We start from the raw sequence: 24,358 nt of genomic DNA on the forward strand, positions 1-24,358 counted from the left end.
AAAAAAGCAGATAGAAATGCAAATAATTACTTTTATATTGTGTATACATAAACAAAATATTTAAATAAGGTCACTTTTACAATTGCTCACACAATGGCACTTTTCTAAATAGGATTGCTGGGTGAGATAGTGACAAAATATAATAATCAACATACCGTATTCTTTATTGTATGCTAAAACTACATCATATGTATTTCAGGCGGTGTTTTAACAATAGACCTATTGGCATTTGATGCAACTACTCAGAAAATCCTGCATGTTTTAAACCATTCATGTTTAAAACTGTAACAAAAAACAAGTTTATTAGTGTAATTTAGATTGTGAGACCTCCAACAGAGGTGATGTCTGTGATAACTGCCTGTATCTCAGTGGTGAACGTACTATAATCAGACTTCTGATCAACAAAGAAGCATTAAACAGACTGGATTTTAGTCGGTCAGTTTCCTTGTTTTATTGGTGATAACTTGTTCCGTTACAGTTTCTGAGAGCTAGTGTGCGTATCATCTATCAACAGAGACATTCTCTCGGTGTCTTACAGAAGGAGGCCAGGTTGTGGTCATTAAACAGGTTTTCCCAAAAACCTGAAGAAGTGGCCTAGAGACACACACTCACACATTGACACACACGCATACAAACACACACCCACAGACACACACAGGTGACACACAGACGGCAGCTGGGACGGGTAAGATGGGTTTCTTCTTCAGAGCCGTGAGCAGCAAGCCTTCCGGGGATCTAAGTGCTGCTGCTGCTGTTGGCCAGTAGGGTGAGACAGTCACTGGGACAGGAAGGCCAGGGCAGTGTCTCGCTCTTCCACCAGCTCGGCCGCTGTGGCGTCCATCTTGGCGCGGGAGAAGTCGTTGATGGAGAGTCCGTCAACCATTTTCCAGGTCTTGTTCTGTGGTGGACAACAGAGGGAAGTCAAGGGTTAAATAACTGACTCCTCAGCTAGAATCCTTCTGAAAACATCTTATCAAATATGTTTTCATGGAAAAAGTAATCTTTTAGTTTAAAAACAGAAGAACCCTGATTGGCTGATATTTGGTTTTTTACAGGTGGTTTCATGTACAGGTGAGGAGCAGGTAGTGATGGCAGTAGTTTCCCTCAAGGAGGAAGAGACATGTTTTCTCATTACAAAAAGGACTAGTACACAAAAAACACTGTTGTATGGTAGCTGTCAGCTATACATACTGATTTCATACAACAGCAGCGTCTGAACGGTGCCTAAAAAGATTCAGATCATTCATGTTTTATCAGTACTTAACATCAAAACCTGCATCTGTTGCAGAGACACCTCTACAATCCACACACACACACACACACTCATGTTATGGTGACTGGCAGCTGATTGGAAGGACTCACCTTGATCTCAACAGGGAAAGAGTAGATGAGATCCTCCGGGATGCCGTAGGTGTTTCCAGTAGCGTTCACGCCCATGGAGATGAACTCACCCTGTCGGCAGGAAATACAAGCTTTAGTTGTTCTGAATGAACAACAACAACAACAACAGCTCCTTTGATATGTCTTGTTTAATAAATTGTTCATAATTCTTTAAGAAGAAAACCAGTAGGTCTTTTTTTTTTTAAGAATCAAAAATAAAACTCCACCTAATCAAATAGAAAATTTGAATTAAACAGGAATCTTTAACCCCAAGTATTGGGCTCTCTACATGTTTTATCCCCAAACAAAGTTTCAAAAAGATATTTAAAACTAAAATACTAAATCTGTTGGGCTGAATTCAGAATGATGAAAAATATCAAGAAGTTTCCTTTAGATAGAAAGGTGCAGTCATAAAAGAAGTCAGAACAAGTCAAGGGAAACTGAGAATTCAAACAGTGGTGCTCACGAGCAGAAACTGTAACAAGTATTTTATGTTTATCAGTTTGAGAAGTTTTGAATAAAGTCCTTGAAAGCTTCTTCATGTCACACTTCTCAGAACTTAAATGTTACAACGCTCATAGCTGTCTTCTCTGTTCGCTCTCTGTCCACACTGACCTCCTTGGTGCCGAACCAGATGTCCCTCATGTGGTCGCAGATGGCCTTGGCGGCAGACATGGCACTGGACAGCTTCCTAGCCTTGATGACGGCGGCACCACGCTGCTGCACTGTCTGCAGGAGGAAGAAGAAGAGGAGAAGGGTTAAAAAGAGGACAGAAACTACAGACCTGAAGGAAATCATTGAAATTAAAGATCAACATCAAACGAAAACCAGCGAACACTCACAGAGATGAAGTCTCCCCTGAGCCATGATTCGTCCTTCACGGCGTCATAGGCAGCCATCTCGCTACCGTGGACGTTGACCTTGGCGTGGTGGACGTCGGGGTACTGGGTGGAGGAGTGGTTACCCCAGATGATGACGTTCTTCACTTTGTCGGAGGACACGCCGCAACGCATTGCCACCTACAGGGGAAGGAAATACAGTAGATGACACGTGGTTGAGAAAAATACAATAATACGGTGTTACAGTGTGGCCACATTATAGAAGAGCGTGGAAGGAAGCTCTTAGGTCCAGTTTACATCCATAAACTGCACACTTTGCGCTAGCATAGTGATAGCTTTGACAGCAAAAATGGCAAACTGTTGCTCTGTAATGATCAATTAAAGTCTGCTCTGCACTGGAGTTGTCATTTGACTTTTCATTTGCGTATAAGGCAGCTTTTTTATGATAACAGTATAGTCGAGGTCTCACATTATAGGGGACATAAACATAAGAAAAAATACTTTTGAGTGAAGCGGATCTTTAAATTAATCTAAAATAGTAACATAATGAACACATAACTGATTATCTACATAATTAATAGTAATAATTCAGTTAATTTATAAAATATAGCTCTTGGCAATGATACGTTGGTAAATAAAAGGCGAGGCCACAACCAGACGCTCACTCTGAGCTCTGCTCATATTTTGCATTCGTTATCATTTTAATGACCGTTACTATAAAGGTTGTAATTCTTTTAATACAGCTTTAATTCCTTAGATGCAGGAACATACTTGTTACACACTTTTATACTGTTGATACTGATCCCATCCATACTTCTGTTGTGGCTGTGCGTACCTGGGAGCTGGCTCTGTTGTGGTCCAGTCGGGTCAGGCAGGAGAAGTTCTCTTTGGGGATAGATGGAGCAGACTTGGAGGCGATCAGACAGTTGGTGTTCGCTGGGTTTCCAACCACCAAAACCTGACATGAAAATCAGATATCTCAACGTCATATTGCGCATAAAGATGAAGATTGTTATTTGAAAAAAAGTTTTTCAATCTTCCATTTAGAGTATGAATACTTTTTAGAAAAAACACTTCAGGATAGGATAAAATTTAATAATGTTGAAGTTTCATTCAGAATTTTCTAACGTGAATCTAAAAATGTATCGAAATAAGTTGATGGAAACACAGCTGACGGAGTCACATCATGAGCTGCTCTGTTAAAACTGTTTTTACAGCCGGAAGAGAATTGTTTTACAGCTGAGCGCAGTCCTGAACCATGAAAACACAGTTTATCTCCAGTCAAAACATCCTCTGTGCTGCTGCTTTTCTATCACACTTTCCGAGAATCCTCACCGACACAACAGGAAAGAGACACACTGAGTTTTAGGGATTCTGCAGCTTTAGCAAAAACAGACTGAACAAAGATTAACCCCTCACAGAATTTACCTCTGGTGTGTCTTCATTATTTATTATGGATGTTTCAGGACATGACTGACATCTCAATAAAACAAATAAATGACAACACAAAGGTGAGTTTTATATCACAGAAAAATGGTTTTCTCTGACTGTGGTACAAATCAGAGATCATCAACACGAACAGACTGGTAAGTGGTAAACAGGTAAACTTTGGAGGAGATTTTTAGATTTTATTTCCTAAATGTTTATGTCTAGATTTCTGTGGTTTTGGTTATTTCACAAAAATAAAGATCCCACAACTTGTGTGCATTCCCTGCATAAAAGCAGCAACGCCTGGCTGTTTTCTTTCCACCACATTTTCTCTACATGTGATGCTTTGACCTCTGACATCAGCAGACCTCGACCTCTTTCGTCACACTGACACTGGGCCTCACATAGGGTGATCAGGGGCCACAGGGGCCCTCCTGCTGGTTTACTTTGTTTTTTTACACTTTAAGGTTTATACTACAAATGACTCAAAACACACAGAGGAAGTTTGATCACTCAGCTCTGGAGACATGCTGCTCTGCACAAAGAGTTAACATGACAGCAGCTTTGTCTGACAGGAGATGCTGTATGAGCACTTTCGTTTCCCCGTGCTCATCAGATGAACTCAACTGACTTCTGGGGTCTTCCTAACAAAATCAGTACAACTTAAAAATCCCTGAAAGCCCCAAGACAAAGTACAACAAACTTCTCACACACTGGCTCATCACTGACAGATCAGCTTCAAGACTGAGGAGTCACCTTAACGGTCTTCTTGGCGTACTTGTCCAGGGCGGTTCCCTGAGTCTTGAAGATAGCCACGTTGGCCTTCAGCAGGTCCTTCCTCTCCATGCCCTCCTTCCTGGGCATGGAGCCCACCAAGATGGCGGCGTCGATGTCCTTGAAGCCCACTTCCACCTTGTCAGTGGGGATCACCTCTGTGGGGGGAGGAGAGGGAGGCGTTCAGCATGGAGTCAGTTTACTTCATTTCTTCATCAAGGACAGTTAGTTAGTGTATTATGATTAATATTAGTATAAATCTTGTTCAGGTCTACAGATTGTTTTTAACTCTGAACATTAAACAGAGAAAAACAAACATTTAAGCACATTTAGTGATTCAGTGAAACACAACCTCATAAAAAAAACATTTTAGCTTTCTTTAGCAATTTCCCTAAACGTGGTACATTACATCTCTCTTAAAGGCAGCTGTAGGTGAGGAATGACATGTAATCTCTTAAATAGCAGCTTCTTTAATATTCAATATGTCAGTTCAAGTTGTACATAAATCAGGTTTTATAGACTTAATTAATGTTTAAGTTTTTCCCATTCAAATCATTTTAATCTTATTGATTAACCACCTGTAGAGCTGAAAGATATCTTATCTGTACGCAGAACAGAGACCGCCCTGCTGCAGAGCATATTGATAAGGTGGTGTATTAGTACTGATAAGGTACACTGATTTAAAAAAAAACAACATCTGTGGCCCTTGATCTTCTCTGTACACATTCTTCTGCTGTCTCAGTGTTTTGTTCTGCTGTTATTTCACATCCTCTGATTTTCATTGAAAGACAAAGTGTCAGATAAACTCCTGCTGTGTCGGCCGATGCTGACGATAAGATGTGTTTGGTGTCTATATAAGTATCTGCTATCAGACTGGACTTCAGTCATGGTTCATTTCTGTTCATTGTTGTCCCACCACTGCTCTGATTGGCTGCTGTGGTGCCTCAACAACTGGCCAACCAGAGGCCTTAGTTTAGACACTCCTTACTCCTCCCCACAGCAGCAGCAGACAGTAGAGGTTACAAAGGACAAACACACAACCACACACAAACACAATGAGTGTGCCGTTTAAATGCGCTCCAGATGGAACAAGAGCAGTTCAGCAGTTATTGTTGACAAACAAAAAGCTGATAACTTTTAACATTAAAATTTAACACGGAAATATATTTTTCTTTTTTTTTAAACATGCATTTCTCTTACAATCACAATATTTCCTACTTTCCAAAAAAGAGTTTTAAGGGGAATGCGAGCTGGCGGTGTATGACACGCGTCACACAATGTTTTCTTTATAAGCACACACTGACTGACACACGTCATCACTGGCCGATGGACGTCAGCTATTTGGACACTCTGCTGTCCCGCTCAAAACACTGTCAGTTTTCCAGAATATCAGCGATTTTATGACGTCCTATCTACTGCACTTTGAACCTTTAGTTTGTCCGCTTGTGCGGCACATCTGGTGTGTGGTCCAGATGTGATATGACAGTGGTAAGTGTCAAGCTTTAGTGTCTCATGGTGATAACCACATATTTCCACTCCTGATAAGAAAACTGTGGAGGAAACACTGAATAGTTGTCTGTCTTCCAGGCTAAAAATGTCATTGTCAGATTAAAAAAAAACACATTTATTTTAGTTTTTATTCAAAAGGCAACGTTGTGTTGTCAAACCTTCATGGTACAAACATACATTAACACACACTGATGGCTCACCCCTCAGCAGTGGGAGGGCGCAGTCCTGCAGCTCCATGACGACTCCATCCAGCACTGGCAGCATGGGAGGGATGTCCAACAGGATCAAGATGATTGGCTGAAAAACAAGAAGAACAACAAAGGTATCACCTGAAAAATCAACCAAACGGATCACATTTCATTTCCAGGTTTTGTTCAAATAACTTTCAAGGTCTCATGTGCGCACGTTGAGGAACACGTCAAGGTCAAGTTTAAAAGTGACCCTTTAGCTTACAGGGGTTCATAAAAAAGAAAAAAAAGAAAATTAACAAATGCCACAAATCATGGATTTCTAAACATATCACATCAGGATTTTTCCTTTCATGAATGCTGGAAACTGCACAGAGGACAAGACACACTTATCAAACACAAATCTAACAATGTGCCCTGCATTCGACTCAAATAACATAACAGCTTTTATAAAGTGACTTGATGACACTCAGCAAAGCAGCACAGCATAAGCTGTCAGTACTTTTCCAAGAATACCATGAATGGTGGAAACACTAGTTGAGTAGTTCCTGATAATAATTGGTTCAGTATCACATCTCTAGCTTACAAAGACTCCTTTCTTTTTCCTTTCCCCATTCCATCACCAACTCCTATGAGCTGGCTGCATCCCCACATCAAAACATGTATTATTCATGATGATTATGAAACAGTCGAGCCCAACACGGTGCATCGACCAGCTGTCTGTGCAGTGATCTGCTTCAGGGGGCTCTGCTGCTGCTGCTGCAGGTTATGTAATCAAGACTCGAGGCTCAATCTTACCTGATCCTTCCCGAACACATCTCCCTTGGCAATGCTGTACAGCAGGGAGTAGGCAATCTGACCAGCAGCGCCGGTAACCACAACACGAATTGGTTCAGCCTGGAAGGGGAAACAAACAGGTTTGATTCATACTGACCTAGATAAATAACGAGGCGGAAACAAAGCGGCTGGATTATTATTTTTGTGCCTATATTTAACAGATGGATTCTGCACAGTGAGGCTGCCACCTCACACAGCTCCTCCTCTTGTGAAACTCCACCAAACTTGTTTTGTAGATTGACCTTGCATTTTGGCATGGGTAGGTCGGACAGTTAGATTCATTTGTAGACTTGATCTGTAGTAGATGATGTTTTAAATCAGCATGAATACCATCAATCTGACAGCATATCCACATTTTAACTGTCTGCACCTCATCTGACAATAAAATATTTATGAAATTGTGACGTTTCTGAAACCGGGATTCAAACAGCTGGGGCTCCTGTCATGATTGGCTACCCTGACTTGAATAAAAGTAAAAGGCCAATGATGCAACATGACGCGGCTACCACGCCACAGCCTGCTGCTGATTAAAATGGAGGAAGATACATGAATGTACAGCAGGCCAGCAAGTGAGCTGCTGCAGATGCTGATGATCGTCATTTCCATCACAAGGTTTTCTTATTAAAACCATCATCTCTAATCTGCGCGCTGTGACAGCTCTGCCCTTGGGGGCTCTTTAATCATGAACTCAGCACACAGAAAACCTCCATTAAAGCATCAAAGTTAGCACAAAGTGACATTAAATCATAACGCTTCCGCCCTCCGGTCAATGTCAACTACAATGCATCATATAGCACACTGTTAAATTGTATAAAAGGCTTTAATGGAGGGCGTGCATTAAAGTATTTACCCGCCACAATCAGACAAAAAGCAAGAATTGATCCGTCTTACCATTTCTGCTAACGGTGGAGATGCTTTGGGTCTGCAGCGCCTGTTCTCCCTGCTCAGAGTCGGACTACACGGCAGGGTCACCTCTATCCTTGTATTGTAAAGTCAGGCGGTGACACGACTCGTCCCCGCACTCACTACGGGACTTGTAGTCGTTTTATGGCACTAACGCAGGCTATTCGACCCAGCCTGCGCGACCAAAGGAACACTATCTCCCATGATGCACCGCACTGGCCACGCCGCGCACAGCCATATACGGCAGAGGATTTTTCTTAAAAGACTTCTTTTTAACAGAGTCCAAGGAGTCCGCACTTTGGCGACACCCCGCGGCCGATAGCTGAACTGCGACACACAGTCCAAACACACAGCTCTGTTCCTGTTTTTATAGTTTATATATGTTTCAAACCACGTAATGACGGCTAATATTTGTCAAACAAAAACTTCAAAGTTTATATGTTGTAAAGCTAAATGAATCCTCATGAATAACTGTAATCTCTTCAACACCCTTTCAAGAACTCACGCATACCTGTTAATAAATCCATGATTCCTTGGATCCCTTGAGGCCCTTCAAGAACTCCTGCAAATATACACTATACACATTTTAACTTTTTCCAGGAATCCTCTTGAGAAACCCACCAAGAACCCCTGGAACCTTTTCCAGGAATCCTCTTGAGAAACCCACCAAGAACCCCTGGAACCCACTTAAACCCAAACAACTCTAGGGACATCCTCAGGAACCAAAACCTTGCCTTTAGATCCTGGAAACACTGGAGCCTCTCTGGTAACCCTTGATCCAACTCCAGAACCACTAGCAATCCCAACCTTTGAATCCAAGTAGGAGACCTTGAAAAGCATTGAGAAACCTTGGAAACACATATACTTAGGAACATCCTCAGGAACCAAAATCCTTTAGAAGCCTTGAATCCTGGAAACAATTAGAGCGCTTCAGTTCATCTCCAGGAGAACCACTAGTAATCCATCATGGTTCCTTAGAATCCCCTGAAGAACCATTGAAACCCCTCAAAGGCTATTGGAACCCCATCAAAAACAGGTAAAGAACATAAAAACTATGACCCATTAAAGATCCCTTCAATACTTTCAAAACCTTCAAAATATTTTAAGAATGCCCCTTAAATTGTAAATTCCTGGTATTCCTCAAAGAACCCAGTGGGACCCTAAACCTTTAGTGACCCTTGCAATCTACCTAAAAATCTCTTATATACTTGATTACTGAAATCCATTCCTTGAACTTTTAAAGCAGGGGTGGGAATGTCCGGCGAGACCATTTCAACCGGCCCACACAAATAAATATATATATACAGTATGAATAAATAAAAAATCGAGCAAGATTACCGCAAGATTACATAGAAAATAGGCACTTACTGAATACAAATTACATGGCAATATCTGAAATTAGAAATGTAATCAATTGGATAACAAAAATGTAATCTAATCTGAATACCTTTCAATTATTCCAAAATCAAACATTGAAAATATTGCACCTAGATTTTGGTTTCATGTTCTACAAACCTTAACGATTTACTCAAGATAAGCAGCACAATGAACATTCCTCTGCAGGCAGCTAAGCAGCTTCACACAATGATCCTTTAAGTGCCTTAAAGATCCTATGAAATGTAGAGTGCATTTTACATGTTTTAACATGTTTGTTAGGTGCATTTTGTGTGTTTTTATGTCAAAAATGAATCTTTTGTCTTTATTCAAAACTTCACTGACTGAGTTGAACAATTCCTCGCTATAAAATGTAACTATATATTTTACCCTTTTTAGATTTTTGGCCAAAATGTCAAAATCCTTGTCACTTTTTATGGGAATTTGAGTGTGTTTAATGACTTTTGCAGGACTTTACCTTCTAATGTTACACACAAATTATAGGTGTTGGGTTTTGAAGCTATTTATGCTAAAATAACAAATCAAATACACAACAAATGAGTTTGTTGTTCCTACAGCTGGATTACATCATATCTGGAGAAGGTTTTGACACACACCACCATGCAGGTAGAAAACATAATAAATAAATATATAGTGTGACAATATTCACAATAATAACAATAATCAACCAAATTCCACAGACCTTTTTTTGGTAGCTAGTCAGCTGGATTTGGAGTATTTCTAAAATCCCATCTAAATAGCCTATCTGTTACCATTCTGATTCAACAGAGGCAAATGTAACTTAATTCGGATTGAACATTTTTTTTTCTACAAACAAGTGAAAAAGGTTCACAGTGAAGTCTGCAGATTATTCTGGGTGACAGATCCTCCAGGAATCCTCTTAAGAGTTGGAATGCCTCCAGAAACCCACCAAGAACCCCTGGGACCTACTTGAAACTCACTAAACCATAAACAATCCTAGGAACATCCTCAACAGCAAAAAAAAACCCCTCAAGGAGCTTTAAAACCAGGAAACACTGAAGCCCCTCTGGTACATCTGGATCCACCTCAAGGACCACTAATAATCACACAGGGACCTTCAGAAATCCCTCAAGAACTACTGACCAAGAATAACTAAATCCTTTATTTGGACTGGAAAGAGTTTTACTAGAATCTAGTGCAAACAGTTCACAGCGAGGTCAGCAGATTATACTGGGTGTTCAAGGGTGAAGGGTGTTTCAAATCAGGGTGAAAGGTGAAAGGTCACTTGAGGTCAAGTTCACTTCCCACACTACAGGAAGTCACTGGGTTCAGTTGCCAGTTCGTTAAGTTGTTGTCCAGCCTGTCATGCGGGAGATAAGTCTGAGCAGAGCTGAGCTGTCTGATCTGCTAATATTTATAGAGTTCAGACATCATCAAGAGTACACACAACAGTCAGGAAGTCAATGGCAAAAATATGGTGTGACAATGTAAGAATTTGGTGACATTTATTCAGATTTGACCATTTTCAGTCACCAATAATCCTGTAACAACAGACACGTGACATCACAGGAACAGTATTAGTGAACAGTTGAAAAATCAAATAAATAATTAAATAATTCTCTATATTGTCTTGTTGTTGCTCACAGGTTTGACAGTATACACTGTATGTATCATTTCACATATTTTCTTATAGATGACATGACAAATAAACATAGACTTGAGCCTCTATTATCCTGATCAGGTCAATTTAAAGGCTTTAATATACAAAAGGAAATATGTGCCAAAAACACTTTACCAGTGCTGTGTGACTTTAAATAAAAACCCTACTTTACCTTAAACTAAACTCTAAACTCTTTATAATGTGATTTTGTAGTATAAGTACACACTGGAGTTAATGACATTGTGAGTACGGTTCCAAAATAGATCAGAGGTATAAAACACAAACTCCCTGATATCTGATATGTTTTTGAAGTTGTGGCTAAAATTATGCCAGCATCAGAGATTTTTTGTCTTTTGTCTTTTTGAGAGGGGACCTTAATGCTGCAGTATACAACAATATTTTAGACAACAGTGTTAGAAAATGCCCATTCCTGTTTCAACATGACAGTTTCTTAATGCACACAAACAAATGGTTTCCCCTGCTTGCTGCTGAAACTTGACAGGTCTGCAGTGAGCCCTGACCTCGACATCATCCAACACACCTTCAGCCAGGTACTAACATCCTGCAGGAAGCTTTAACAAAGCAGTTTAATGCTCATGGGACATGTTCAGCTGTATCACATGTGGCTGGAACAATCAGGTGTCCACATACTTTTGTCAACCAACTGCTACCTGAAAGGGCAAGAGCTCAGAATAAAAGTGAAGGAGATAGATGTTCTTTCAAAGAGAGTAGAGAGCGTATCAGTTTCAGTGAGGTTTTAAATTATCCTTCAACCTATCAAGGACACTGCAGCCATGTTGGATCTGTGTGCTGTTTGCTGGGTTCAGTTTCTGTAAAGCTGCCCGGAGCTAAAACAGGCTGCAGTTCTGGGCTGCTGGCAGGAGCTGACCGCGGTGCTGATAATCTGCAACCAGGACTTCTGCACCAAGACAAAAAACAGACCACAGCCGGAAGCCCATCTAATTCAACCTTCAAAATAAAAGTGCAAACATTGTCTCTTTATTATAAGATGTGAAAATGACTATTAGGGAAGCAACCGAATTTCAGGATTCATTTATATTAATATTGATACTTTGTTTTGCTGCCCATATTTCTACCTTTTATATAGTTTTATTAAAGCTTTTTGTACCTTGTATTTCTTGAACAATCTTTGGAACAACTTCATTTAGAATTAATACATTTTTATCTCAGATAATCTTGTCTTTATCTATCTAGAAATTAAAAATAATTATGATATTTTTCTACCTCTTTAGTTATCTAATGTAAAAACATGTAATGGTGTGGCATGACATGTTCCTGCAGGGCAGAAAATGCCTCTGCATATTAGTTTTTGTTGTGTTGTACTACCACCTAATGCAATTTACCCACACTCAAAATATTCTGGATTGCATTTTGGTGTGCTCTAGATAGACCAGAGAGTTTAATTTTAATATCACTCATAGACACATCACACCTTACTTGATAGACATTTGCTTAACAGAGTTCACTGCCTTATTATAGATAAAATTACTACTTTATGTTTTTATCCTTCATATAAAATTTCAATGTTTTTGTTTTGTTTTTGGTATTGTTGGATTTGCAGAGAAAATCCCATCAAAATATCATAATTATATGAGAAGCCTATTTCCACCAGAAAGAATGGATGGATGGATACAATGATTGAAAGTTAAAGATAGGCACAAATAAAAAGTACTTGTAGTAAAAAAAAAAAAAAAAAAAAAGAACTATTAGGCTAAGTCAAAATTGAGTGTAGTGAAAATGGTGATGACAGTGACAGTGAAAAGGTGATGAAGTTTATGACACAATTCACAGTATGCAATTACTATATAAGGTGAATATTCCGGCTATTTATCTCAACATTTTGGCTGTATGAGTTGTTTTACTTACGTACTTTTATCACTCCTAACATTTAAATAAAATGTAAATATTCCTAGGGACTATTACTAATTTGGGTCTTTTATTTTGAAGACTGGCTGGATGTCGTGTTGTTTACTCTGACCGGCATCACAGTGGCGCTGAACAACTTGCACAGAGCTGCCAAGTGCAGACGACTCTCACTGAATTAATGATGACAGGTCAGAAAAAGACGCAACCTGCCGAGCTCCCTCACCTGCAATGAAGGTGGTGTAGAGTTTCCGGCGGCCATATTCACACCTGAAGTCTAAGGCTAAAAACCCGGGTAGAAACACGTCAAGTTAACCCATCTATTCACCACTGCGGATGAATAAACAGCACTGAGATACGGCGGACTAACGCAGAGGTGTTGTAACTAACTTCGTATGGGAGGAAAATAGCCGTCAAGTGCGGCCGCTCTTGAATGCGTCTGCAATGGTGCGTTCAAGGACGGCCGGTCAGCCCGGTCCCCGCGGTGGTCCAGCTATCAGACGGCTGTGGTGCTTTCAACTCACCTGCGAGGAAACCGCCCGCACCACCAGATACATGGAAGTCAGCAAAGTCAGCATGGTTCCGTTGTCGTTCACTCACAATTGACGTCCTCTAAAGCAGAAATGGCGACTGGATCGGACACGGTGCCGAGAGGAAGACAGACAGATAGGTAGAGAGAAGTGATAGACAGGTAGATACCCAGAAAGAGGCAGACAGGCAGGGTACAGCCGCGGCACCAGAGGCGACCCTAAACCGCGCTGCAGCTCGACTTTCACGGCTTCTTGCGCCTCGTTTGCACGGGACTCTCTCACACCTCCACCCCTACCTTTAAACACACGCACACACAATCACACACACACACACTGCTGCAGTCTAGTCCCTTAATAAGATTTTGAGGACGTAAATAGCAGCTGACTGGACTGATAAAGCTTTTCATGTGTGATCACAGGTGTGAATTAATAGTAATAATAAAGATTTAAATTTTTTTTAAATATATATATATATTGTGTGTGGAGTGGGTGGATGTAGGAGTGTATGACGTCAATGCAGGGGAATTGGATATTATGGCAGCTCCAACCTAAAATGTACGTTTTAGGGTCACATGAGGACTGCAAGGACTGCTGCAGAGTCGGTCAGTGGAAAGGTGCTGGATAGACTCAAATTTCTCTTTAATATATTTATTTTAAACTCACAGCAGCTCAGGGCTAAATACTGAACATTCAGTGTATACAGTTATTTTCATCTAAATTCATTCTTTTCAGAATCCAGGAAAAAATAGCATTATCTAGCTATCCACCAATATTTGAATCTTGAAATAGTCCAACCAAACCCACAGTTTACCACAAGACAAAGAAGAATTGTTGATGAAAAATGACATAAATGTTTGTTGGAGTTTAAGCTATAGATGCCTTTTTCCTTATCGATGAGACTGAGTTTGACTTCTCTGGGACTAGGCGTTATGTCAAAACATTTTATTGTATTATATAATAATGTGTTTTATATGTGTATCAGTTTTTCAATACATATCACAATAACAATCAGTTCGCTGTTTTTGTTTATCGTGAGCTAAGCTAATATTGCCAAGTAGGTTTTAGTCTGTGTGGAGAGCAATAGAGGCGGCAACCATTGCCTCTCATCTGACAATGATTAAGGTTTTCATTTGCTTTTTTTATTAGGTTATCTGCATTCATATATAGATATCTGTTTACAGAAATTACCGGAAATGTGTCTTTCTCATCATTCTCATATATCTTGTTGCTAATTGAACTTCAGAGAAAGGCCCGGATATCCGTTATCCGTATATATCTGCTGGCTACACCAGAAGCCCAAAAACATTGACTGTTGCCCTGAGAGGCTCCGAGATTGTACATAGCATAGAAGTGAGGTAATGTCCTAGTCAGGTCATGACTCATGTCAAATGTCAAAGTCAGTTAGGTCACAGTTATGTACAAGTTCATGTATGAGTCACTGGGTTCATGTATGCATCACTGGGGTTAGCAACTACATGTCACAAAGGTCATGTTGAGCACGCACCATGTGATTCAAGACATCTGGTCCAAGTCCCAAGCAAGTCTGAAGTCATTCTTGCGTGGGCTAGTTTAGGCATGTCCTTATTTAAGACAAGTCAAGTCACTTTTTTATCAGCTGTTACAGGTTTTACATTCAGCAGTTCACCTTTTACCTGACTGATGACTCTTGGCACAGCTATTAAGATGATCTGACCCATAGACCATCAGGTAGTATTGCAAAGAGCTTGATTGACAGGGCTGTTATCTAGTCATGACAACGACATTCACAGTGTACGCTCACATTACACAGACACTAATGTCAACACTGACAATGCTGAACATTTTTAATATATACAGTATTTAATATTTAAACTGAAAACATAAATGCAACACAGACAAGTCGTTCAAGTTATTTCTTTTATGTCAAATCAAGTTCCAAGTCATTAAAACTGTCACTCAAGTTGACATGAGTCCAAGTCACGATGACTTGAGTCCACATCTCTGTGAGCCACTGAGCTCATGTTCAAGTCTTTGAGGTCATCTATAGGTCACTGAAGCCAAATCACAGTAGTCTCAAGGTCATGTCCGAGTAAAATTCAAGTCATGGAGGTAATGTACAAATCACGGAGGTCAAACATGATTAACTGAGGTCAGGTTGAGGTCAAATTCAAGTCACTGAGGAAATGTCAAAATCTGTGAGGTAATGTCCAAGTCATAGAGGTCAAATACAAGTCACTAAAACAATCACAATGAAATATACTGAATATGGTGTAGGGGTGTGTTTATTAAAGTATCTGCAGATCAAACACCTCTGTCAGCAGCAGTATGGTGTCAAGTCACATGTAAACATACCTCTGCTTTCTTACCTCTACCTTTACATTCACATTAATGCTCATACCAGCAGTAGCTGTGTATATTGACTCTGTTAACATCGTGGACTGATCCATGCTCATATGTTTATTTTGCCATTACTTGCCAGCATATCTATGAACCGAGTCCTGGAGGACATGAAAATACTGGCAGGATGCTGGATGAGGGGGACCCGCTGCTATTTAGGACCATTCTGTGAAATCTACATGGATGAATGAGACACGGCGCCAAGCGTCTGATACAGTCGAAGGTGACGGGTCAATGCAGGCTTCGGGGTCAGTTCAGTACTAAGCTAATGGATGTTTTTACTCATCTGTTGAAGAGATTGCCCAGCAAGCAAATTCTGAGAAAAAAAAAATCTTCACTGAAAACAGGTTTGAAAATGATCCAAGACTGGCTAGGCATGCTTTGTTTGTAAGGTTTTAACTGGAACCAATCAGAGACCATCAAGTCCATTGCAGATTGCATACTTTATGTCAGACGAGGTCAAGATTACACTGATGGTAATAGTATTTGTTATTTTGTCCATTTCCACTCATCCAGCTGTCACCTTTTTTGTTTAGCGTCAACTGTTGCCCTCTTGCTTGTAAAGTGTCATTAAACAAGACAAATATGACTGTAAGTTCAGTTCAGATTCTGCTAAATCATCATCATCATCACTGCCAGGTGTAGAGTTATTTTCACGTCTATGAACTGCAGAGCATTGCATTGTGGGATCAAAGAAAGTAGGGTACATGTCATTGATAGTATTTTTTTATTCCATTGTGTAAGTTTTGAGGGCACTATACAGTGTATACAGTACGTGTTGTGCACTATTGCTGCAAATTGGTGTTACTTGTAAAATTGGGGCAAACCACTGACGATAAAGGAATGGACCGCGAAGGCGTGATGTCACCCGTAGGTTTCTGAAGAGTTGTTTTGAAGCTCAAAATCTGTGACTCTGCCTGCTGCCATGTTGGCTGTCCTGCTACTTCGCATCCCGTTTAATGGCTCAATGTTGCCTGGGTGTTCAAACAAGCCATCTGTAATAGCACCTAACTGTTAATCAAAGAAACCACACTGTTAATTATGCATAGCTTTAAGCCTTAATAGAATTTGAATGGGTGAGTTAAAAAAAAATCAGGCCCAGTACATCTGAAAAATGAAATTAGCAGCATTAGGTACAATGGTACTTTGAGCTATAGTAACACTGTAATGCTAACAAGCTGATCACCATGATGTTCCAGATCCTGTAGGATCTCAAAATCTGATATGTTTAGCAGTTACCAGCAGTGGTGTACCTGCATAGACCCTGCTACACCACCGGTGATCAAGGTGAGAAATCGTGAAACTTAAGTGCAAAAATAACGACATGGAGTCCCAAAGTAATTAACTAAGAAAAGAATAGTGATATTGTATAATAATAAGTGGTAGTTTGCTGATAAACCTGGATGTGTCACTCTTTCTCCTGCCAGGAGAGGTCGCTATCTGCATGAAGAATTCATTTTAGAGATGAAGACGCCCTCTGGCTGCTCCAGAGCTGGTGTGGCCAGAAGTTTACAAAAACGATCTAGTTAGTTCTCATGTTGATGTTCCCACGTACTTAATGACATTGCTCCTCTAGAACTAAATTCAGCTTCAGACAACAAACATCCTGGGATTAAAAATACAAAGGAGCACGCAGCAACTGATAATTTAGACTGTGGAGCTTGATGGTTTAATGACATGATTTGGAAAGGCACACACCGGTCTATATAAGGTCTCACAGCTGACAATGCATGTCAGAGCAAAATAAATAGATTAATAAATAAAATTTAAAAAATCAAACCATGAGGTTAAAGGAACTGCCTGCAGATCTCAGAGACAGACAGGATGGTGTCGAGGGAAAGTAACAAACTATTTCTGCTGCATGGACGTTTCCCCAAATCCAGGAGTGCCAAACTCACGTCACACCCAAGAAGACTTGAGGCTGTAATCAAGTTAAGGGTGAGAACACTTCACTATCAACGTGATAGTTTTTACTTTTTATTAAATTTGCAATCCTGTTTTTGCTTTGTGATTATGTTACTAGCTACTAAATGTAGATTTATTAAAGACAAAATGAATTATAATTATTTTAGCACAAGGCTGCTGATATTGTGAGATTTCTTCTTTAGTTGAATTTCTTCCATCTGTACGTTTGTACATCTGCTGAAGTGTAGTTTGTTAGGTTCTCTTTTTATGTGATCATTTATTCCACCATTGAAGCTGTATGTGTCCATGTGTAATGTGAGCACCGTGTGGCATGAAAAGAAATTAATCTGTGTCTGCGTTGATACACAGCAGTATTAGGCATAAGATGTTTTGAAATTTAACCTTTTATTGGATGGAGTTGACAAATGAAATACCACAAATATCAAAAATATATTCTGACACATTTAGTGTCTTTCTGTAAGTGTGGCTGAAGGTCTTTTACTTGATTTGAACCATTGCCGACAACCATCCTGTTGTTTCCTATTTGGAATAATTTTCCCCATAAATTTTCACATTCATCATCACTTTAAAACTCTACAGAAATCCCAAGAAAAAGACAGGAGAAGAGACTCTTTTTCCTTTCTTCATACTTTCTATTTAACCAGAGTTTCAGGTCAGTGCAAAGAGCTTCCCGGTTTACTGATAATAATAGTATGACAAATATGAACAGTGAAAGAGCTGGAGACTAAGGCACACAAAGAAAAAGAAAAAGAAATCACTGTCAGGCTTGTTTTACAACCGAACATACAGTACTGATAATTGACATGTAACTTATTATGACTCTATCATACTCTATGAGTCATATGATCTATAATTATTATATTTTATATAGCCAGTGAATGCCGACACACCTGACCACCTCAACAACTGGATTTTTTACTCCAAGTCTAAATTTTTCAGATGCAGTTTTTATTTTAAAATCCATCTTTTGGGAATTCTTTCCATACATTAGCATTTGCCAGTGAGCAAAAATAAATAAATAAATAATTTCTGTGTATTCATAATGAGCCAAACATGAGGTGGTATTTATTTATTTTTAAATAACACGGTTCATCCTCTGGGGAGTAGGAATAAGACCAGAAAATTTGATGATAATTTTGCACTTTTGATTTTTTATGGACCCGTGAAAACTTTTGGCTGGATGGTGGCACTACAAGTCTCTGAAATCACTTGGATTTATTCTCTGGGGAGCATCAATATTTACAGCAAATTTCATGGAAATACGACAAGGGGATTTGGAGATGTCTTACACTGAACCAAATTGGCCTGGTTTTGGCAGGAACAAAAACGAAAGCATTTTGAGATTATGTTAGCAGATGGTTTTAATAGATGCTGCAAACACAGCAAAACGACAGCTAACGTACTTGTACATAAACACTAATCTAGAACAATGAGCAGTCAATGTACTATCTTCACATTAGAAAAGGACAAAAATAATTGAGCACACAACACAAGTATACATTTTAAAATGAAATCAACTATCAGTACACAATCTGAAATATGCAGTCAATGACAAAATACTGCTTATATCTGCTAGAGTAAAAAAATGTACATCTTGCATGGAACAATACAATTTTACGGTTCAGGTTCATACCATAAAGCCATACAGCTAACATGCTCAATGTACGCAGATTATCTAGCTGCCTAATTTAAATAATCTTATAAATATAAAAACATGGCATCACAAATTAACATAAATTTAACATAAACATATATGATGCTTGTGTTCTTTTCCTCACCTGCAAATATATATAAAAACTGCTAGAGATTTTTTGACAAGTAACACAAAATGTTTTAAATAATAACCAGACACAAATCATACTTGGTGAACCACAGTAATAACATTATATAATACAATTAGAATTCTTGGCAGAATATTAACCATCAAAGTGGTCACACCTGTTTTTTGCCCAGAGGCTGTTTTTGTTGTATTGTAATGGGTTTGTTGTTTAGTACATACAGGGGCCGTTGGGCCTTCAAAGCAACATTAAGTATGTATTGTATAACTTAAAATAACAGATTCAGAATCATTTTGATGGTACTGTGGGAGGAACCTCTCAGCTGGGCCAGATGTCTTCAGGCTCTCTCACACACGGCTTAACACTTCAACAGTCCAATAGAGATTTACTGTAATCCAGAGTACAAGTAAACCAAGCAACTGACTTCCTTTCAGAGTGCCATCTTCATTTTCTCCTTAGTTGTGGTTCCCCTCCTACTGCTTTGTCAATACTTTTACTCTTAATCCAAACACCATTATTTCTTCTTTGGGTCTTTTCCAGCCCTTCTCTGTATCCACTTCTTGCATCTAATGGTTTCTACATTCCTTATCCTGGACCTTGCGTGCACCGATGACGGAGGCAAAGAAACCTTTTCAGTTTGTTAGCAATGCATTTTCTAACGAGCAAACTAATGCAGGGTCACAAACTCTGCTGTCCTGATGTTAGCTGCAGTGATCTGGTTCATGGTTAACGGGAAAACAATGACATTCTGACAGCATACTGTACATCTCTGCCAATGTTATTTATGAAAGATTGAGATGAATACTGTAAATTGTAAAAGTGTCTCACATAGTTTGTGACCCTTCAAACCTACCTCTGCTAGCTTGTGATATAATTACATTGTCTACTATATATTAGGTGCAATTTCACCAATATCATCAACATCCATTCATCCGTTTTCCATAAAATGAAACATTGGCCAACCACTCATTCACATCTATGGGAGTACCTGGAGAGAACCCACATACGGAGACAGGCGGGGGTTTGAACCAGGAACATTCTTGCTAACCACTGCCCGTCACCAACCTCACTTCATTGAAGTCCATCAAGTGTAAACAAGCCTCGCATGAACACTAAAGTATGTTTCTAAAAACTTTGAGGAAAGAAACAGAATCTACTTTATATTTGTTGCCTAGTTTGACACTTTGAGCCGGCTGTATGGAGCCAGATGACTTCACTGAAAATGACTTGTCAATCACAAGGTAGCCATGCCCGAAAGCATACCCTGCTTTATCATCTATCTTACTCTTAGTGGAACCATAATTCACATAATGAACACTAAACGTTGAATGGAAGAAGACCATAAACTCATGAGAAAACTGTTTACTGAGGTAATAAATCAAGTGAAAAGTAGGCTCATTTATTCATAAGTTTACATGCAATCTGACTTTTTTGTTCCATGGATCTGCCTCCTGCTGGCCTTTAGGGAGAATGCAGGTTTAAGACTCTTCCGTGTTGGCTTCACCTTTCAGAACTTACACATTACACAAATACATCCACATTTAAAGTATGCAGGGTCTGTAATATTTCTCCACTCTACGCCTGTGTTCTTGATTTAGTGCAGGTCATCATGGTTAGATGGAACCTGCAGGATTTCTCCAACATGGGTGGTCTTAAAGGGAATCAAACCCGTGACCCTGCCATGTGACAGTGCCTGGCCCCAGCTTCACATTGATGATTTAGTTAAGCATCATGTAAACAGACCTGTGAGTAAAAAACAATGTCAGTGATGACAGAGCCAAGGTACAGGGGAAGTGCGTCTTACGTGGTCCTGATCCTGACCGGGCAGCCTGTCCCTGCTTGAATCCTCGAGGCCCGGTGGTGTCTCCTCTGACCGCGAGCTGAAGTTTGGCATTCCTTCACGCAGCCATCACTGGCACAGACAATGCATGATTAGGCAGCCTTGAGTGATTTGCACAGCAGGCCCTAACCCGCCAAATAACAGCCAGTCAGTCAGTCGGTCAATTAGAGTACGCATCCCGGACACACACACACACACACACACACTGATTTTTCAGACTGTAGGTGTAATTTTAGTTAGAGGCAAAAAATCGTCTCAGTGGTGGTGTTAAAATGAAAGGAACCAGTTTTTCATGTTACTGTCATGCTGCCAAGTTGTGAAGATAAGTGCTTAAAGTTATTCACCACACAACATACTTTATATCTATCTGTCTATCATATGACACCTTCGATCCTTAGAGCCTTCTTTCAAAACACCCGACGACACCAGTGACTTCCTACCTACTTTTACCTGAGCCTTTGGTAATAGCACAACAACAACCAACACTGGAAAACAACATTTCATTATGGTCTTTTCAGCAATGTATAGCTCTTCAACTTCAAGTGACAGGGCTGCAGCCGCCAAATGGGCTACAACCTAAATATGTCAATTAGAAGTGACCGGCTCAGATTGTTAGAGTCAAGAGTCCACACTGAAAATCCAAAGTTACCCTTAACTGTTACTGAAATTTCTGGCATACAAAGTATTTGAGGTAGTTTGACCTCAGTGCACTGAGGTGCTGAGTTAGAGTAGCACAGAGTTATATACTCCGAGACCTCCCTGCTCTGAAGTCTAAAGTAAAGACATCAGACGGTATCTGCCAGTGTGTTGGAGTCTTGATAATTGAAATACTTAAAATAGACTGTTGCCTCCAGCCAACAAGAAAGTGTTCATACAAAAAATTCCAATCAGTGCAAAGACCTTCAGCTGCGTGTTTCGTACACGAAGGCTTGTCACATCAATCACTCAGCGGCATGTTGGAAATATTAATCATCAGCTGGTATTAATGAGAGCCTCTTTCCACTTCAACCCCCTCTCCAAGTTTGACAGGTGACGCGTAAACAAAGTGCTGCAGCGTGGACATGTCATGTTAGCTGAACGGCGGCGGTGACGGAGGCATGGCCGAGCCTGTTTACCACATCTCTCATTACTCTGTATTGTCTGTCCTCCCAGCCCTCCGCTTTAACTGTCACTCACTGACAAACGCCCGAGGAAGGGAATGACTACTGCGTTCACCTGCCCACGCTGCCATATAACTCCCACACACACACACACATACATACCTGACACATACATGTACAACATGTACATACACACGCACGCAAACATGAAGAGTTTATGATTGCTTCCTTCTTTGACAGGCACTTTCTAATGGCGATAAGTGGATTAGGAACACTTTTCACAGGAAAATTGGATGATGACCAAACCTGCCAAATTATGAGAGGAAAAATTTGAATTATTTTATTTACAGTTACAGAAAACTAGCCAAACAAGAAGCAAATGCCAGCGGCAGTCTCTGGAAATCACGAAAGTCTTCTGCCATACAAACAATAATAAACACAAGCAGTGATACCCTGATAAGTTTTACTAAAATGCTGCTGAAGTTTATTGTTTCCCATATATTGTTTCTTCATAAGTGAGGCTGAATGTGTCCCCTGTTGATAAAACAGCTCATGGCTTTAGTTAACTGGAGACATTGGGACCCGTTTAACATAGAGCAAGCTGCTAATGTTGGCATTAACCTGTCTTAGGTGGACTACTTCTCTCTGTGTCTTTACCCTCAGGGCACAGTTAAACATGCTTGAGATAAAAGAGTGCAGAGAAAGAAAAGATTTGGGTCCAATTCATGTTTTTTTTTAGCTGGTTTTTCAACATGTTTACGACCAAAGTTTCTTTGCCCTTTGTTAATTTCTCACCCTCATAGAAGCATTGAGATATGCGTCATACATACATGTGACAGAGAAAAGTAGTTTGTTGATGATAATTTCCCATGAGTGTGCGTTGGCAGTAATTACACCCGTCAGCGAAGCTGTCTTTCAGCAGCTCAGGTTGTCAGGATGGAGGAGGAATGTGGGGAATGCAGTTTTCTGACCGTTGAGCTGGATATGAGCTCCAGCTTTCATCGCTCCTCCGCTGAACTTATAAGGACAAACAAGTCCATTTGGTCGTCTGAGCCAACTGTGACCATTTTGGGGCTTGGCTGGCGTCAGCGCCGTAGCTTGTCGCTTGTTTGTTATGTCTGACGAACCAACAATGTGGGGATTATGAAAATTTTCTTGTAGCGCCACAACAGCAACACAGACAGCAACAAGAGGAAATGCGATTGCATCAATGTGACGGTTTTCTTGGTGTGGTCAATGCCGGTGTGTTCTGTGGAAACAAGGGGCATTGTGGGAGCTTCTCCTGACCTCCGATTGAACCCAGGGTTGGTGTTCTCACTTGCGATGGCCTGTTATCTCCTCCTCCTTGCGTGACTCAAATAGCAGAGGCAGGGGAGGGACTGGCGGCCTGGTGTCTCCGTGCCGCCGCTGTCTTCCTCGTCGCCCCTATGAACCCAACACCCATCCGCCATTTTGGTGCCTCTCCAGGCAGTTACGCTGCACCTGCGGTATCTCGACCTGGAGGCGGTTGGCTTTGTTCATCTGCTCCATGAGGCCGCTCTGCAGGCCGCATCAGCCGATCCGTATCTCAGTGAAGGCGACATGCACACGGTCGCATTCCAGCGGGGATTTGCAGAGTGGATCGGGGAAACTCATCTAAATCAAGGATTAAAACTCAGAGCCTGTTCAGATGCTCTGATAGTGACCGCCGGCTACTTCCCTTTACTGTTGTTCTGTGTTTCATGGGAACGAATGTCAGAACTGCTGATGGCAACAGACACAGGCTGCCAGCCTGCGGAAACACATTAGTCACTTACATTTTGGAATCAGAAACCTCCCTCCAAAACAAAACTCATCTATGGGCTCCTCGGTGGAGATAGAAACCTGTCACTCTGCTCCGAATCTTGTCAGACTGCCAATACTTGGCAACCCTTTGGGATAATTAAGACCGGTCACGCCCCACAACTCCCCCTGTTCACTGTACCCTCTTATCCCCCCCTCCCCACACTGCTTGGCAACAGTATCCGCTCCATCGCTGCTTCTTCCACTTCTTCTGCCAATCACACTTACT

General features: G+C 40.5%; 1 protein-coding gene across 2 annotated transcripts; it reads right to left on the bottom strand.

The window, feature by feature from the left end:
* Nucleotides 1–426: 426 nt before the first annotated feature.
* On the bottom strand, nt 427–13,540 carry LOC104918526 (malate dehydrogenase, cytoplasmic). 2 transcript variants are annotated; one of them, XM_019259743.2, is made up of 9 exons: nt 13,283–13,540; nt 6,917–7,015; nt 6,131–6,227; nt 4,404–4,579; nt 3,055–3,177; nt 2,223–2,399; nt 1,996–2,109; nt 1,363–1,452; nt 427–898 (listed from the first exon to the last, which is right to left on the bottom strand). In XM_019259743.2, exons 1-9 carry the CDS (start codon nt 13,334–13,336, stop codon nt 776–778), a joined length of 1,053 nt encoding a protein of 350 aa, XP_019115288.1. In that variant the 5' UTR covers nt 13,337–13,540; the 3' UTR covers nt 427–775. The 2 variants fall into 2 exon arrangements, with proteins under 2 accessions (XP_019115288.1, XP_010728608.1); XM_010730306.3 differs by lacking the exon at nt 13,283–13,540 and adding an exon at nt 7,847–7,993.
* Between the last annotated feature and the right edge of the window lie 10,818 nt (nt 13,541–24,358).

This window comes from Larimichthys crocea, chromosome X (assembly GCF_000972845.2).
Source record: "Larimichthys crocea isolate SSNF chromosome X, L_crocea_2.0, whole genome shotgun sequence".
NCBI lineage: Eukaryota > Metazoa > Chordata > Actinopteri > Sciaenidae > Larimichthys > Larimichthys crocea.

Bases quoted from the DNA above. Each gene is read 5' to 3' on its own strand.
- LOC104918526 (XM_019259743.2), bottom strand. From the start codon at position 13,336: ATGCTGACTTTGCTGACTTCCATGTATCTGGTGGTGCGGGCGGTTTCC. The intron at 7,016-13,282 runs GTGAGTTGAAAG...TTCCCCTTCCAG, and splicing joins TGCGGGCGGTTTCCTCGCAG to GCTGAACCAATTCGTGTTGT. The intron at 1,453-1,995 runs GTCAGTGTGGAC...TCCTGCCGACAG, and splicing joins TCTGGTTCGGCACCAAGGAG to GGTGAGTTCATCTCCATGGG.